The 13,733-nt window shown below is 59.4% G+C and overlaps 2 protein-coding genes across 4 annotated transcripts in view; one reads left to right on the top strand and one right to left on the bottom strand.

The window, feature by feature from the left end:
• CACNA1S (calcium voltage-gated channel subunit alpha1 S) overlaps window positions 1–13,733 on the bottom strand; it is a 62,342-nt gene that overhangs the window by 43,815 nt on the left and 4,794 nt on the right. For all 3 annotated transcript variants that reach the window (XM_082391089.1, XM_082391090.1, XM_082391091.1), the window contains exons 3-5: window positions 3,645–3,784; window positions 1,407–1,549; window positions 1,117–1,269 (exon numbers count right to left, since the gene is read on the bottom strand). In XM_082391089.1, coding sequence (XP_082247215.1) covers window positions 1,117–1,269; window positions 1,407–1,549; window positions 3,645–3,784 — 436 coding nt within the window. The remainder of the gene's footprint in view (window positions 1–1,116; window positions 1,270–1,406; window positions 1,550–3,644; window positions 3,785–13,733) is intronic.
• On the top strand, window positions 4,735–10,536 carry LOC309628273 (uncharacterized protein). Its single transcript, XM_082391168.1, has 3 exons — window positions 4,735–5,941; window positions 6,525–6,720; window positions 7,148–10,536. The coding sequence occupies exons 1-3, from the start codon at window positions 5,435–5,437 to the stop codon at window positions 7,510–7,512; spliced, it is 1,068 nt and encodes a 355-aa protein (XP_082247294.1). The 5' UTR covers window positions 4,735–5,434; the 3' UTR covers window positions 7,513–10,536.

Here is a 13,733-nt window from a genome sequence, read left to right as displayed (position 1 = left end):
AGTGTGGTCCATCCTTTCATAAAAATGCCCCCCCCAAAAAAAAAATGCCCAGACTCTATGTGCCCCCTCGTTTCACATTCTTTGAACAGATATAGGGGCGGAGTTTTCCAGATCCCACGGACATGTGATGTCGCAACAGACTGAATGCAGCGATGGGAGAACTCGGCCGCCATCCACTAAGCCAGGTCAGTAAAGAGGTCCAGAGAACATGTAAAACGGTACCACTCTTCTCGCCAAACATTTTTGGTTTGGTTTGGGAAAATAAAGTTATTTTTCAATAATTTTTTTCAACTTTGAAAAAAGTATATTATTTATGTTAGTATGTAAGTGGTCTATTACTGTTCTTTTTAAAACGAATTAATAAATACTATGACATTTTTCTCGGTTTTCATTCCTAACACCGTACACATCAACAGACAAAATCTATATAAACAAAAACTCTTTGGGACCCTCAATAATTTTGATGAGTGCAAAGGGGTCCTTTTTTTTTTTTTTTTTAATTAAAATTTTGTTTTTTGGCCACACGGCACACAGGATCTTAGTTCCCTGACCAGGGATTGAACCCACGCCCTCGGCAGTAAAAACGTGGGGTCTTAACCACTGGACCACCAGGGAAATCCCCCAAAGGGGTCCTGAGAGCAAGCAGTTTGAGAGATGCTGGCTTAGAAGGTGTAGCTCAAGATCATCCAGGCCCCAAGGTAGCTTATCTCTAACCATGGGCCATTTGGCCTTCCGGTGCTTTCTGAGTCCCATTCAGACCCCACCCTGGGGGCCCTGGACTAAAGCTAAGACTCCAGCTACAAGGCAAGTACAGACAGAAATTCGGGCTGATCTTAAGCCTACATCTCAATCCACAAGCGGCCAGAAAGCCTAAGGACACCAGCCTTATCTGGGGCAGGGGTGCTTCAGAGCAAGAACCTGACCGCTCACTCCCCTTGCCCCCTGACCCCAGCAGAGCTGTTTCCCCCCCAATCTCCCTTGTCCAGGAGAAACCCATCCCCAAGGTCAGCGGGTGGCGGAAGCAACGACCTAGTCCTGGGGCTTCTCCACGGCTGGGTGAATCCCCCTCCCGAGATGTCCCCAGACCTTCCCGACAGCCCGGCCCGGGAGGCTCACCCGTCCCGATGAAGTAGCAGGTCTTGTGCATCTTGCCCTTGAACAGCTCCAGCCCGATGATGGCGTAGATGGTGACCATGAAGAGCACAAGCAGGGCGATGTGGAACAGGGGCAACATGGCCTTGAAGATGGAGTTGAGGACCACCTGCAGGCCTGCGGGGTGTGAGGGCAGGGGGAGAAGGAGGACTTAGCCCCCCTCTTGGTCTCCTGGCCCTCCCTCGGAGCCTCTGGGACACCAAGGCAGGAGGGGGCCCAGAGCTGGGGCGAGGGGGAGGGGCTGTGCCACCCACTGGGCACCCCGGACACCAGCCGGAGCGGTCTGAGCACGCGGAAGGCCCTCAGAGCCTTGACGTCCAAGCCCGCGCCTTTGCTGCTCATGGGGGCCGTGTTGCTCTGGATGATGTTGACCTGCTCCAGAATCACGGTGAAGACCCTGAGGAGGACAAGAGGGAGAGAAGACGGCCCCGCGGTCAGCTAAGCCTCTGCCCCAGGGGGCAGGGGCCCTGTGTCCCATCCATGCTCAAGGTACCAGTGGAAAGACTGGGGGGAGGCGGGAAGGTACAGTTCATCAGCCGCTAGCTCTGGTCTGGTGACGCCCGTCTCGGGGATTTTAGAAAAAATCCTGAGACCATGTTCAGGCTCAGTAAGAAGAGTGTTGGGTCCATTTGTGATGGCCCCTCTGGGTCCTGAAGGGGGCTGAGATGCTGGTGCCACGGGCAGCTACGGTCAGGCCTGGGGGCCGAGCACACCCCGTGGTGGGTGGAGGGTTCCAGCAGCCCTACACTCGCGGTTGGAGGAAGGGGGAACGCGGAGGAGAGAGTCCGGAGCTGGTTCTCCCTCGGGCTCTCCTTCCCTGCATTTCTGCCAAAGCCCCTTTATGGTCCTTCCTGCTCTCAATTTACTCAGATTGCCATTATCCTTTGAGGTCTATCTAAGGTCCTTCTTTTTTTTTTTTTCAGGTCCTTCTTTATGAATCCTTCTGTTGACATCTGGGCCCCCCCTGGGCTGCACCGTGTGTGAAACAATGGTGCACTGTGTGGCCTTGTTCTGCACAGACTCGTGGCCTCCAATCAGGCAGTCCGTCAAGGGCAGAGGCTGATTCACAGAGTTCTCTTTTCCCTGTTGTGCCTAAAGCAGCACTGGGCAATTAGTAGATAAGCAACATAATTTTTATTGAGTGGAAGGGCAGCCTAGTGGTTAAGAGAGCAGCCTCTGGAGCAAGAGTGCCTTGGTTTAAATCCTGGCACTGCCACTGGCTGGCTGTGTGACTTTGGGTGGTTTGCCTGCCTTCTCTGTGCCTCACCTTCCTTAAATGGAGAAAATAAGAGGATTGTTGGGAGAATCAAATGAGATGGTACATGTAAAGCACATAGTAAGTGTATGATAAACGCTGCTGTTATAATTAGGGCATGGCTACCAAATCTTATGTTATGGGCTCAACCATGTTCCCCCCACTCCAAGTTCATATGTTGAAGCCCTAACTTGTGGGGCCTCAGAATGTGGCAGTATTTGGAAATAGGACCTTTAAAGCGGTGATTCAGTGAAAACGAGGCTGTTCAGGCGGGCCCTAATTCAATCGGACTGGTGTCTTTGGAAGAAGAGGGAACTTGGGCACACACCAAGGGTGCGTGTGGATGGAGGAAAGACCACGTGGGGACACAGCGAGAAGGCGGCTGTCAGCAAGCCAAGGAGGGAGGCCTCAGGAGAATCCAGACCTGGCCACACCTTGATCTTGGACTTCCAGCCTCCGGAACAGTCAGAAAATACATTTTTGTGGTCTCAGCCCCCCAGTCTGTGGCATCTTGTTATGGCAGCCCAAGCAGGCTCATACAGGTTATTAAACGTCTGTTCCCATGGACCCAAATAACAGGTGCTCAACACAGGTCCATGGAATAAACGAATAGATGATAATAAAGTGTGAGAAATTTATGAACGTCCAGAAACTGCTGGGCATTGGAGCCACTCACACGTTTCCAATTTTGTGTGAAGAGAATAAGGAGGGAATTCCCTGGTGGCGCAGTGGTTAAGAATCCACCTGCCAATGCAGGGGACACGGGTTCGAGTCCTGGTCCGGGAAGATCCCACATGCCGCGGAGCACCTGAGCTCATGTGCCACAACTACTGAGCCTGTGCTCTAGAGCCCGCGAGCCACAACTACTGAGCCCGTGTGCCACAACTACTGAAGCCCGCGCACCTAGAGCCCATGCTCCGCAACAAGAGAAGCCACCGCAATGAGAAGCCCGCGCACCGCAACGAAGAGTAGCCCCCGCTCGCCGCAACTAGAGAAAGCCCGCGTGCAGCAACGAAGACCCAACGCAGCCAAAAATAAATAAAATAAATAAATAAATTTATTAAATAAATAAAAGAGAGAGAGAGAGAATGAGGAGACTGGCGGTGACTGGCTGGGGAGCGTGTGACCCGTGGGCGCCCCCGCTGCCCCCGGCCCACACCCCTGCACTGCTGCACCTGCCTCCGGGCCCTCGGGCAGCCCGCTGAGCTCAACCCCACCCCACCCAGGCCTCACTCACCCCAGGAAGACGATGACGAAGTCCAGCACGTTCCAGCCGCTGCGCAGGTAGGCGTCCTGGTGGAACAGGAAGCCGTAGGCGATGATCTTCATGGCGGCCTCGATGGAGAAGATGATGAGGAAGAAGTACTCCAGCTTCTCCTGTGGGGCGAGGCAGTCACACCACGGCTCCCCTACCTCCGCACTCTGCCCCTGCCGCTCTGCGGCCTGATCCACATGCGTCCCCCGCCGCCAGCTCCCTCCCTCCCGCGGGTGGTCCCTCCCCAGGGGGCCACACAAGGCAATGCCGGCTGCCTCTGCCATTTTGTGTTCTTAGCTGATCCCTAGCTGAAAATGCCACATATATTTCCATCTGGTTCATTTCCTATCTTACTCACTACAGTATAAACTTCATGAGGTGTGGGGATTTGTGCTTATTTTTTTTTTAATGACTTCACCTCTCAGGCCTAGAACTGGACGAATAAATGAACGGTCAGGGCAGCCCCCAGAGTGAAGGCCCCCAGCTGGCTCCTGTTTGGGCGGCTTTCTCCTCCCTCATCCTGAGGACTCACACACAGTAGGAGGCGGGGGGCGTTCCTCGGGACTCCAGCTGGGCCTCCCTGGCTGGTCAGGGTCTTACCTCTCATGCACTTTTCTGTAACCCCCGGGCCCACCCCAGCTGCCCACACCTGCTGCGGCCTCTGCAGGCAGCCACTTAAAGGGCACGAGCACCATCACGCCGGGGGGGTGTCGGGGGTCACTGTGCCTGGACGAGGCCCCACAGGTCGGAGGCCAAGGGTTTCGGCTTAGTGCCCCCTGCAGAAGGCCTTGCCGACTCCTCCAGGCCCTCCCCTGTAGGCCGGCTCTCTCAGCCCCCCTTCCTGGCCCGGTCACCCTTCCCTGTCCTCTGGGCCCAGGAGAGAGCTATTTCTGAAGAAGCAGGTCACTCTGTCAGAGCTCCAGGCTGACACCGCTGTCCTTGCAGCCATCCCAGCCAGGCTGGCGGCTTCTGAGAGCTCTGCACACGCGCCCTCACCAGCAACCCCCCTCCCCAAGCCCGCCCCACCCCAGACCGGGCTGCAGCCCTGCGGGACCACAGGAGCGCGTAGAGAGAACTGGACCGCCGTCCTCTGGACCTCACAACCCAAGCCCGTGTCACCGTCACTCACCCACACCCACCCCAGAAAGCCCGCCACCACCGGGCCAGCACACTACAGAGCCATCGCTGTATTGGGGCCACCCCGCTAGTGACCTGGGAGAGAATTTACTTTAACTTCCGAGTGGGTAGATGTGGAAAGCAAGGGAAGAGGTCGCCAACGGCTCATTGCTATGGATCTGGTGCCAGAACCCTCCCAACTTGGTATTCAGAGCATTTTCCTGGAAGCAAGATCTCCCTTTGTATGTTGAGGGGGAAACTGAGGCATATATGGGCTAAGCCTGCTTTCCTTAACCTGGACCCTAATTCCTTCCACCAACTTGTAATTCCAAAGCTTTCTCCTTCCTCCAGAAAACGGTAAGGTAGGGTTAGAATGCAAAGCGGCACCGTTCCATTCAAGGGCCTGTGTAGGGCCGCCGGTGGGAATTGGGGCAATCGCTCCGCGGAGGGGCCCTGCCGAGGGCGTCCGGGCGGCCCCTGCGAGGGGGTGGGTGCAGCATGGCCACGGCAGGGCTGGGGCGGGCGGGGGTCCATTCCCCCGCAGGCAGGCTGCCCGGGAGGCAGACACAGCATTAGGAGAGAGGCAGGAGGAGTAGAGTGAAGCTGAGTCAGTGTTTAAATGCCCACGTGGCTGCCACCCCAGGGGCAAGGCAGAAATGGGCTTGAGGGGAGGGGAAACAGGGCCCAAAATAGTTGCTGTGCTCACAGGCCGGGCGGCCGGCCATGCACCCGGGAGGGCTGCCCGCACCTGCCCCTGCCTGTCCTGCTGCCACCTGGCTCCCAGTGAGCTTGTCGAGGGCCATGGGGTCCCTCAGGCTCCGCGGCCCGACCCTGGAGCGCCTGGAATTACAGCACTCTGCGTGGGAGCCCTGCGTGCGCACACCCCATCCCCCTGCCCTAGGAGAGGCAGGGGGACGTGTTCCTCCCTGTGTCACAGAAACTGTGCCACCGATGTCACACTGGGTGGCCCCCGAGCCGCTCCGGCCTGGGCCCTTTCCCTGGATGCCGTGGGCGGCGCTGGCTGTCTGTCCAAGATCCACGTCATCAGCCTTCCCAACCCCCGACCCTCCCATCCCCGCTTCCTGAGGCGCCCCCCTCCAGCGGGCAGAGAGAAGCAGGGGGTCCCTGGCATAGGGGTTCTCTCAGCAGCTCTGTTTCTTCGGGTGAGTTCCTAAGCCTCCGCGAACCTCAGTTTCCTCGTCTGTACAACAGAGATGGCGATTGCTCCCTGCCGGAACCAGCGGAGGACAGGAGACCGTCGTGTGGGAGCGTCCGCCTCGCCGGGCCCCTCCCGACGCTCGGGGGGGTGACAGCCTTTCCGCCCCGCGTGCGCTGGTTCTCGCGGACCTGTGGTCCGTGGTCTTGTCTGGGCTCCGTCCGGCCCACCTCTAAGCCGACCAAACACTCCCTGCCCCAGAGCCCGCTCTTCCGAGGGGTCTCTGTCTTGGCCAATGGCACTGAGTTGCCCAGTGGGGACACCCGGGGTCTTTCCGGACCCCTCCCGTTGCTCTGCCCTGGGTACCTCCACCCACCCAGCCCAGGCCTTTCTGCTCCCTAACATTTGCTGGATCCGCCTGCACTCTGCACCGGCTGGCCTGTCCCCCAAACTTGTACAGCCTGTGTCCCCACGCCTCCCTGGCCTGCACGACCCCTTGACAGCCCCTGTGTGACGTCCAGGCCCCAGCTCTCCCGCTGCCCCGGTCCCGGCGCCCCTGCTCACAGCGGGCCCTCTGCCTGTGTCCCCAGGTCCGTCACCCAGCAGACCTCTCATCTGCCCAGACCCTTCTGAGCCCCCAGGGCGAGCTCCTCCTGTGTGTTCCGCAGTCCCCGTACCGTTGTGCGGCTCTCCACCACCCTCCGCCAAACTGCAGCCCCCCGAGACCACGAGCGGGGGCCCCAAGGGCGGCGGTCCCCCTGGTTTCTCTGCCACAGGACAGAAGAGGTGACGTTCCCCCATCGGCAATGGGAGCTGGGTGGGGGCCAGGGGCACCCTTGGGCAGCTTCCCTGAGTCTCTGTTGGTGGTGGCTAAGGGGAGGCTTGCGGCGGGACTCCCCCAGCCCACCAGGCAATTCTGATGCTCACCCTGGGCACGGCTCCCCTCCCACCCCCGAAGATCTCTGGGGCTCAGGGCTTTCGCCCTTGCTGTTCCCTCTGCCTGGAAGGTCCTTCCCAGATAGCCCCACGGCTGCTGTCTTCTTTCTTTAGGACCCCAACTCCAAAGTTGCCACTGAGGCCCTCCGGACCCCTCCTCCCCTCCCCCAGCTGTCTTCTTCCCCTGCCTGGGGTCTTTGTCAGCAGCTGTCACTGTTTGCCATGCTCTGTTTCTCTCTTTCCTTTGACTGTCCCCACCCCCCCGACCTGAATGTAGAGTCCAGAGTCTTTGCTGTGTCACCTGCGTCTAGAACCACGCCGGCCACGTGGGTGCCTGATGTGTCAGTGTCCCTGGCGCTGGTCCACTGTCATCACCCTGGGATGAGCGACGTAGAGGCTCTGAGAAGCAGCACTTGGGAACCAGAGCGACGTGCCACAACCTCCAAGCACGTGGGTGAATCACAGACCAACGTGGGCTGTGAGTCCCACACGGCACAGACTGTGACATGGTCCCGCGTGGGAGGACAGCTAGTCAGCCCACAGCAACTTAACAGCAATTTAACAGCAACAAACTGGTCTTGCCTCACAGATTGTCTGCGGAGCTCTGCTCTGGGGTACACAGTACTGCCTGGCACACAGTAGGTGCTCCAGAAATGTTTGTTGAACGAATACACAACGGAAAATTTAACCTCTGCCGCCACATACCTCAAAAGCAGGTGTGGGGGCTTCTCTGGTGGCACAGTGGTTGAGAATCTGCCTGCCAATGCAGGGGACACGGGTTCAATCCCTGGTCTGGGAAGATCCCACATGCCGCGGAGCAACTAGGCCCGTGAGCCACCCCTACTGAGCCTGCGCGTCTGGAGCCTGTGCTCCGCAACAAGAGAGGCCGCGATAATGAGAGGCCCGCGCACCGCGATGAAGAGTGGCCCCCACTTGCCGCAACTAGAGAAAGCCCTCGCACAGAAACGAAGACCCAACACAGTCATAAATAAATAAATTAATTAATTAATTAAAAAAAAAAAAAGCAGATGTGGCCTCGCCATCTCTATTCCTGAGAAGGGACGCTAGACCCCAGGCTCCGGCTCCAGAGCAGGGAAGACATGCCTGCCCCGGCCCCCCTGGCCCCCCGACCTCGAGGGAGGACCATAAGCCTGTCTGTCTCTGAGGCGAGGGCTCCGATACCAGCTCCCTAGAAGGAAGGACCTTAATTACCAAACGTCCCTCCACAGACAGGCCTCTCGCTGGGCCCCTGGGGCCACGCTTGGCCGGAGGTGGGCCTGGTACGTGACCGTGACCCACAGGCCTTGCACCTGCTTCTGGGGGCGCTGGAGCCAGACCCTCCCAAAGTCCTGGGCTGAAAGCAGCGGGACTCAGGCTGCATCCCCCGCTCTCACTGCCTCTATTTTCGGGCTGCGTCCTCCCTCTCCGAGGGTCAGCTACCCTGGCCCGACTGCTCACCAGCCCTGGCAGGCCCCGGGCTCTGTGGGGAGGGGGTGGGAGTGGGCTGGGCTCCCTCCAGGGGGCCTGCGCGGCCTCAGTCTCCCTGTCTGACTGCAGAGGGGCCGCACTCCTGCCCCAGGCACTGGGGCTTGCCCGACAGCTGGCCTGGGCCCCAGCCCCCCAGCCCCCCGGCAGCCCCTTGGAGGGCTCTGGGATCTGCAGGGTCCACAGAAAGACCCTAACGGGCTGGTCGGGGCAGGGCTGCAGAGTCGCCACAGGCAGCTGTAGTCACAGGTCCTGGGAAGGCGGCCGACCCATCCCAGGGCTGAGGCTCCTTCCTTAGGGTCAAGGCACTGGGACCTGTTAGGACACAAATCTTACTGGGGGGGGGACGGGGGTGGCATTCCACTCTATTTGTTAACTCTTTAAGGCACGTCTGCTTCAATGAGCCAAAGTGGATTTGGCTGAGGGATGGGGAGCTGGTGCTTGTAGGGGGGTGGCCCGTGGTGGTCCTCACAGCCAGCGCTCGGAGCAGGCTGGCACACAGTGCTGCCACGAGATGCTTTTACAAGTCAGTGACTGTTTCCCTCCTGGAGTCATCCCCTGTCTCGCCCCTTAAGCAGATGCTGGGCCCTCTGCCTCGGGAGAGGTTTGGAGGCAGGTCCCGGCTGGTGGTTTCCTGAGGCCCAACCCTGGTGTGGGAGGCATGGTGGAGGCATCTCCCCAGCAAAACAGAGACCCACCCCAGGGTTTAGAGGTTCAAGGGTAGATCAACCTTGGGCCTGCTTCCTAATAGCACCCTGAAGATGTGGCTGGGTCTGGGAGAGGGCCCTGAGGACCCCCGGGAAAGCAGGGTCCAGGCTTGCCAAGGACTCCTGCTTCCTGAACTTCCTGAACATGGAGACAGCGGACGGTGGCCTGGGGAACCACATGGCCAGAACAACATGGCCTCAGCCAGGCTGGACGAGGCCCTACAGCCCTGCTTCTTGGTGCTGCCTGAGACCCGGGGCTGGGGCAGCAGGATGACCAGAGAACAACCCTGACTGAAGTTCTCTCCATCCCAGAGGGATGTGGGCTTAGGACCCAAACAAAGTTGGTTTCTAGGAATAAAGATGGTACTTCTTGGGCACCCCAGTGGTGGGTTGAGCTTCACCCCTACTCTGCTGCTTTTCCTACGTGCAGCTGAGGGATGTGGGGCTTGGAGGGGAGTGGGGCTCCGGTCCACCTGCCCCGACTCGGCCAAAAGCGTCTCGGGGAAGCCGGCCTGGCATCCTGTGACCGCGCCACGCACAAGTGTCCCAGGCCCTGGCATCTGTCTCCATGACCACCTCAGCCTCCAAGTCTGGAAAATGACCTGTTGGAGTGAGGGAAGTGGCTATATTTATCCCGATGAGCTCTCACCCAAACGGATGGGGTCTGAGCGGGCTTCTCCACCACCCTGCCTTCCCCTTCTCTTCCCGCAAGGGGAACCAGCTCCCACGGGTCCGGGCGGGTCAGGCGTGTGGGGCAGTCCAGACAAGGGAGCCAGCGGAGCTGAGGGTCACAGAGGAGGGGCCTCTTCGCCTGGGGTGGGGTGGTGGTGGCGGAGGAGGGAAAGCGGGGAGCCCACCTGGGAGAGGGCGGGAGATGGTACTGTCTTGGGTAATCGTGGTGACAACAGCTCTGGGTCACTAAGCTTGTGTGCCAGGCCCTGTCCTAGCCACACACACACACAGTTCATCCTCACAGGGACCCTGAAGGGGGGCACTCTTACTCCCATTTAACAGATGAGGAAACTGAACCACAGAGAGGTTAGGTAATTTCTCCAGGATCGCTTCTGAGTGGCAGGGCCATAATGTGAATCCAGAGTCCGTGGCCTCAACCACGCTGTGCTGGGAGGGGGAGAAGGGGCACCCAGGGACCCCTGGAGGGGCTCATCGGATCCTGTCCCTCGCCCCCCAGGCCTGGGCTCAGAGGGCCTTGGCCGTGGGCTAGGAGCACTGTGAGGGCAGAGAGGGGACAGCGCGGCCGCCTACCCAGCCACCCCGTGTGCCTGCCAGACACTCGTCACCATGATGGTCCTGGGAGGGCAGTCCCCTGCTCGCCCAGGCACGGAGGAGGGTGCTGGGGCTCACGGCCTGGAGAAAGCTGCCACCAAAGTCAGCCAGAGGCACTGTGGCTGATTGAAGGCCCGTGCTTTGCCAGGGCTCCCTGAGACCGACCGGCTTGGGCCAAGCGCTCAGGGCGTCTCTGAAGGCTTTGTTCGTCCACCATCTCAGTGCCTACGCGGTGCCTGGGGTGAGGGGTGCGGGTGAGGGTGGGGGACTCTGAGTCCCCTGGGTGGGAGAGGGCAGGCTCCGAGTGGGGCCTGAAAGCCAAGCTTTCCTGTCATTTTGCCAGAAGCTTGTCCGGTGGCCCCGGATCGGACGCCTGTGCCCTGCAAGTCCAGGGTCTCTGACGGGCCAGGCCAGAACTGGGGTCCTTCCGAGGGGAGGTGGAGTGGGCTGTGGCCTCAGCAGGCACATTCCGGACCCTAAAAAAAGACAGCGCCCTGGATGCCAGAGGCTTAGCCGGCAGCAACCGGAGCCCCAGGAATGTGCAGGGGCCTCGGTCTGAGGGCAGGCAGGCTTGGGAGGGAGGGAGGCCCCGGAGGGGAGAAAGGCCCATCCAGTCCCGCCGGCCTCCCCGCGCCTGCAGCACCAAGGCTAGCTTGACCCGTGTTACCAAAAACCATTTAGAGCTCGGAAATCAGGCACCGTGTCCTTGTTGGAACCTTTGCTAACAGGTCTGGCCAAGGAGTCTTTCGTTGTCTAGGGCGGGTTTCTCAGCCTCAGCACTCCCCGTATTTGGGGTGGGCAGCTCTTTGTTGGCAGGAGCGGGGCTGTCCTGTGAGTTGCGGGGGGCGGGGCGGGGGGAGGTGTAGCAGCACCCTAACCTCTGACCTCTAGATGCTAGTGGCGCTCAGGACACAGGCCCCTCCCCAAGTTCCAGGCTCCGCCAAACGCCCCTCCCCTGCCCCGCCCTGAAAACCACTGACCTGGGGGCCGTACCTTTGTTTGAGTCTCAGGATTCTGCCCAGTAGAGACACAAATGGTTTCTGCCTGATAGAAACCGCCATCCCATGGACACACTTTCATTGCCCTGTAACCAGCTCAGCGTCCCACCCGGCAATCCTAGCCTATCACCTTTTCTCCGATAGCATAGATTCCTGTTTCTCAAATTCTCTTTGAGCCAACTCTACCCTCCTCCTTGTTCTCTTACGCGTTGAACTAACCTCTGACATGCGTTCCTTCTATATTTTAATCAGTTTTTACTTTTAGTTTGTGGGCGAAGTGATAGATAGATCATTTCTAGCCTGTCCCAAGAACTGGTAACTCTGGTCACTGCTGTTGTTTTTCCACGTGGGTCCCCTCAGGCTGGCCCAGGCTGGAATGGAGACCCTCCCAAAGGTTTCCTTTAATTAATTCAGTCAGGGGATCCCCCAGGAGCAGGGCTCCTGCAGGCCTCAGGGAGCAGGTAGCCCTTCGAGGGGCAGAACCGGACTTTCAGGGTCCTGGTCTGGGCTGGGGGCCAGCGCCCTGGGTGCTGGTCTCAGCCTTCACCTCCCTGCCCTTCGCTGGCCCCGGGTCAGCTCAGGGTCTATTCCATCCTCCTGCTTCCCTGACACATGGTGCCGCTTTGTGACCGGTGTCCCCAGCCTCTACTCGGCTGGGAGAACCCCGGGACAGCTGTGTTAGCCGCTGGTCCTGCAGGCCTAAAGCAGCCTGCTGTCTGGGGCAGGTAGGGGTGGGGCTGGATCTCAGCATCTGTCCTGGCCTGGACGGGCGGCACCTCCACAGTCAGGAGAAAGTGGGGTCGCACGCAGGGAGGGCCCGGGACCTGCTGTCCTGGGACCCGGCCCCCCCAGGCCACTCCCCAGGGAAGCAGAGACCACTCTCCTCCTGTGTCCCCTTCTGATGTCCAGGGAGCCACACCCAATGCCCCACCGAGGGTACAGGTCTGCCCGCGGAGTCCACTGGGCATGCCCTGTGCCTCCGTTTATTCATCTGTAAAAGTGAGAAATATAATAGTGCTGCCTTGGGGGGCCGTGGTGGGCATTCAGGGGGATAATGCACTGAGAGCATCAGAGCAGCGCCTGGCATGGGGCAGGTGCCCGACAGCTGAGGATGAAGATGATGATGGTGACGACGATGATGATGATTGGCTGGAGGATGGGGCCGGGGGCGGGGTCAGGAAAGCCGTTCAGATGAGTTGGATGTTGGAAGGAGAGGAGAAGGGTTAAAGAGATTGGGGACAGATGGTGGGTGGGGTGAAGGAGAATTTTTTGTCTGAAATAATCCTTTGGTCATAGCTGCCAGGGATTATACACTTTGACTCTGGAACAACCCAGGGTCTCTGTGACCAGGGGCTTTGTGGCTGGGGAGCCCACGCCGAGGCACTGTGACCCCCGCATGATAAAGATTCCTTGTGTCGATAGACAACGTGGCATAATTTATAAGGGCTTGACTCATCCAGAACCTTCTCTGAACTTTACAGTGTTATCCCCATTTTACAAGTGAGGGAACTGAGGGCACAGAGAAGTTAAGTAACTTGCCCAAGATCACACAGCTGTAGCTCCAGAGCCCACTGTCTGAACCACCATCGGCTTCTCCAGCCAGGCTGATGCAGCTTTCAGCCTCAGTGAGAGCTGGGGGGAGGAGGAGGAGGGGGAGGAGGAGGAGGAGGAGGAGGGGGAGGAAAAAGCTCCCGGAGGGGACCCCTGCCTCCCAGGGGAGATTGTTCCCAGGACAGGTGTCGAGGCTTCCCTCCCACGAGCGAGGGTGCCAGCTGCCTCGAGTCTGCACACCAGGCCCCTGTGGGAAGGCTTTCTTGCCCCCTGACCTTTCCCCCTTCACCCCAGCTAGTCTGCAGTCACCCAAAGTGAGGGAGCTTCTGTCACCCAGTGCTCAGACCTGCAAATCTACGTGCTGGGTGGACGCAGCCTCTGCACCTGCACCGTCTGGGGTTGACCTCGCCGTCCCCCTCCCCCAGTCCAGCCTGCTCCTCCCCCAGGAACGCCTGTCTCGGAAAGCGATACCACCATCTGCTCCGTCACCCCCTCTGAAACCCAAGTGTCACCCTCGCCGTCTTCCTCCCCTCCCCCACGCTCTGTCCGCACGCCCGTCAGGCACCGAGGCCACAGATCCCCCCTCCTAAATCTCCCACTTCTCCGTCTTCACCATCACCTGGGCCTCAGTTCCACTGGACACCACTTTCCCTGCTTCCGCCCACCCCCCCACCCCCCTCGCTCTACCTGATAGCCTGAGAGATGCTCCAAATCCCAGCCCATCTCTCTACCTCGTGCCCCCAGTCCTTTGCCCACGTGGCCCCTCACCCAGAGCTCTCCTCCTGCGGGGCTGTGACAGCCTCTTCTCCATGCCCCACCCTCATCCGGGACCCTTTCC

The sequence above is a fragment of the Balaenoptera borealis genome, assembly GCF_965194805.1.
Source record: "Balaenoptera borealis genome assembly, chromosome: 1".
NCBI lineage: Eukaryota > Metazoa > Chordata > Mammalia > Artiodactyla > Balaenopteridae > Balaenoptera > Balaenoptera borealis.
The sequence above is the reverse complement of the archived record's forward strand: the minus strand, read 5'-3'. Positions and strand labels throughout refer to the sequence as shown.

Coding starts and splice junctions, on each gene's coding strand:
- LOC309628273 (XM_082391168.1), top strand. CDS start 5,435: ATGGGCTTGAGGGGAGGGGAAACAGGGCCCAAAATAGTTGCTGTGCTC. Junction 5,942..6,524: donor CAGCAGCTCTGTTTCTTCGG/GTGAGTTCCTAA, acceptor CTGTGTCCCCAG/GTCCGTCACCCAGCAGACCT. Junction 6,721..7,147: donor TCTGCCACAGGACAGAAGAG/GTGACGTTCCCC, acceptor ACCTGAATGTAG/AGTCCAGAGTCTTTGCTGTG.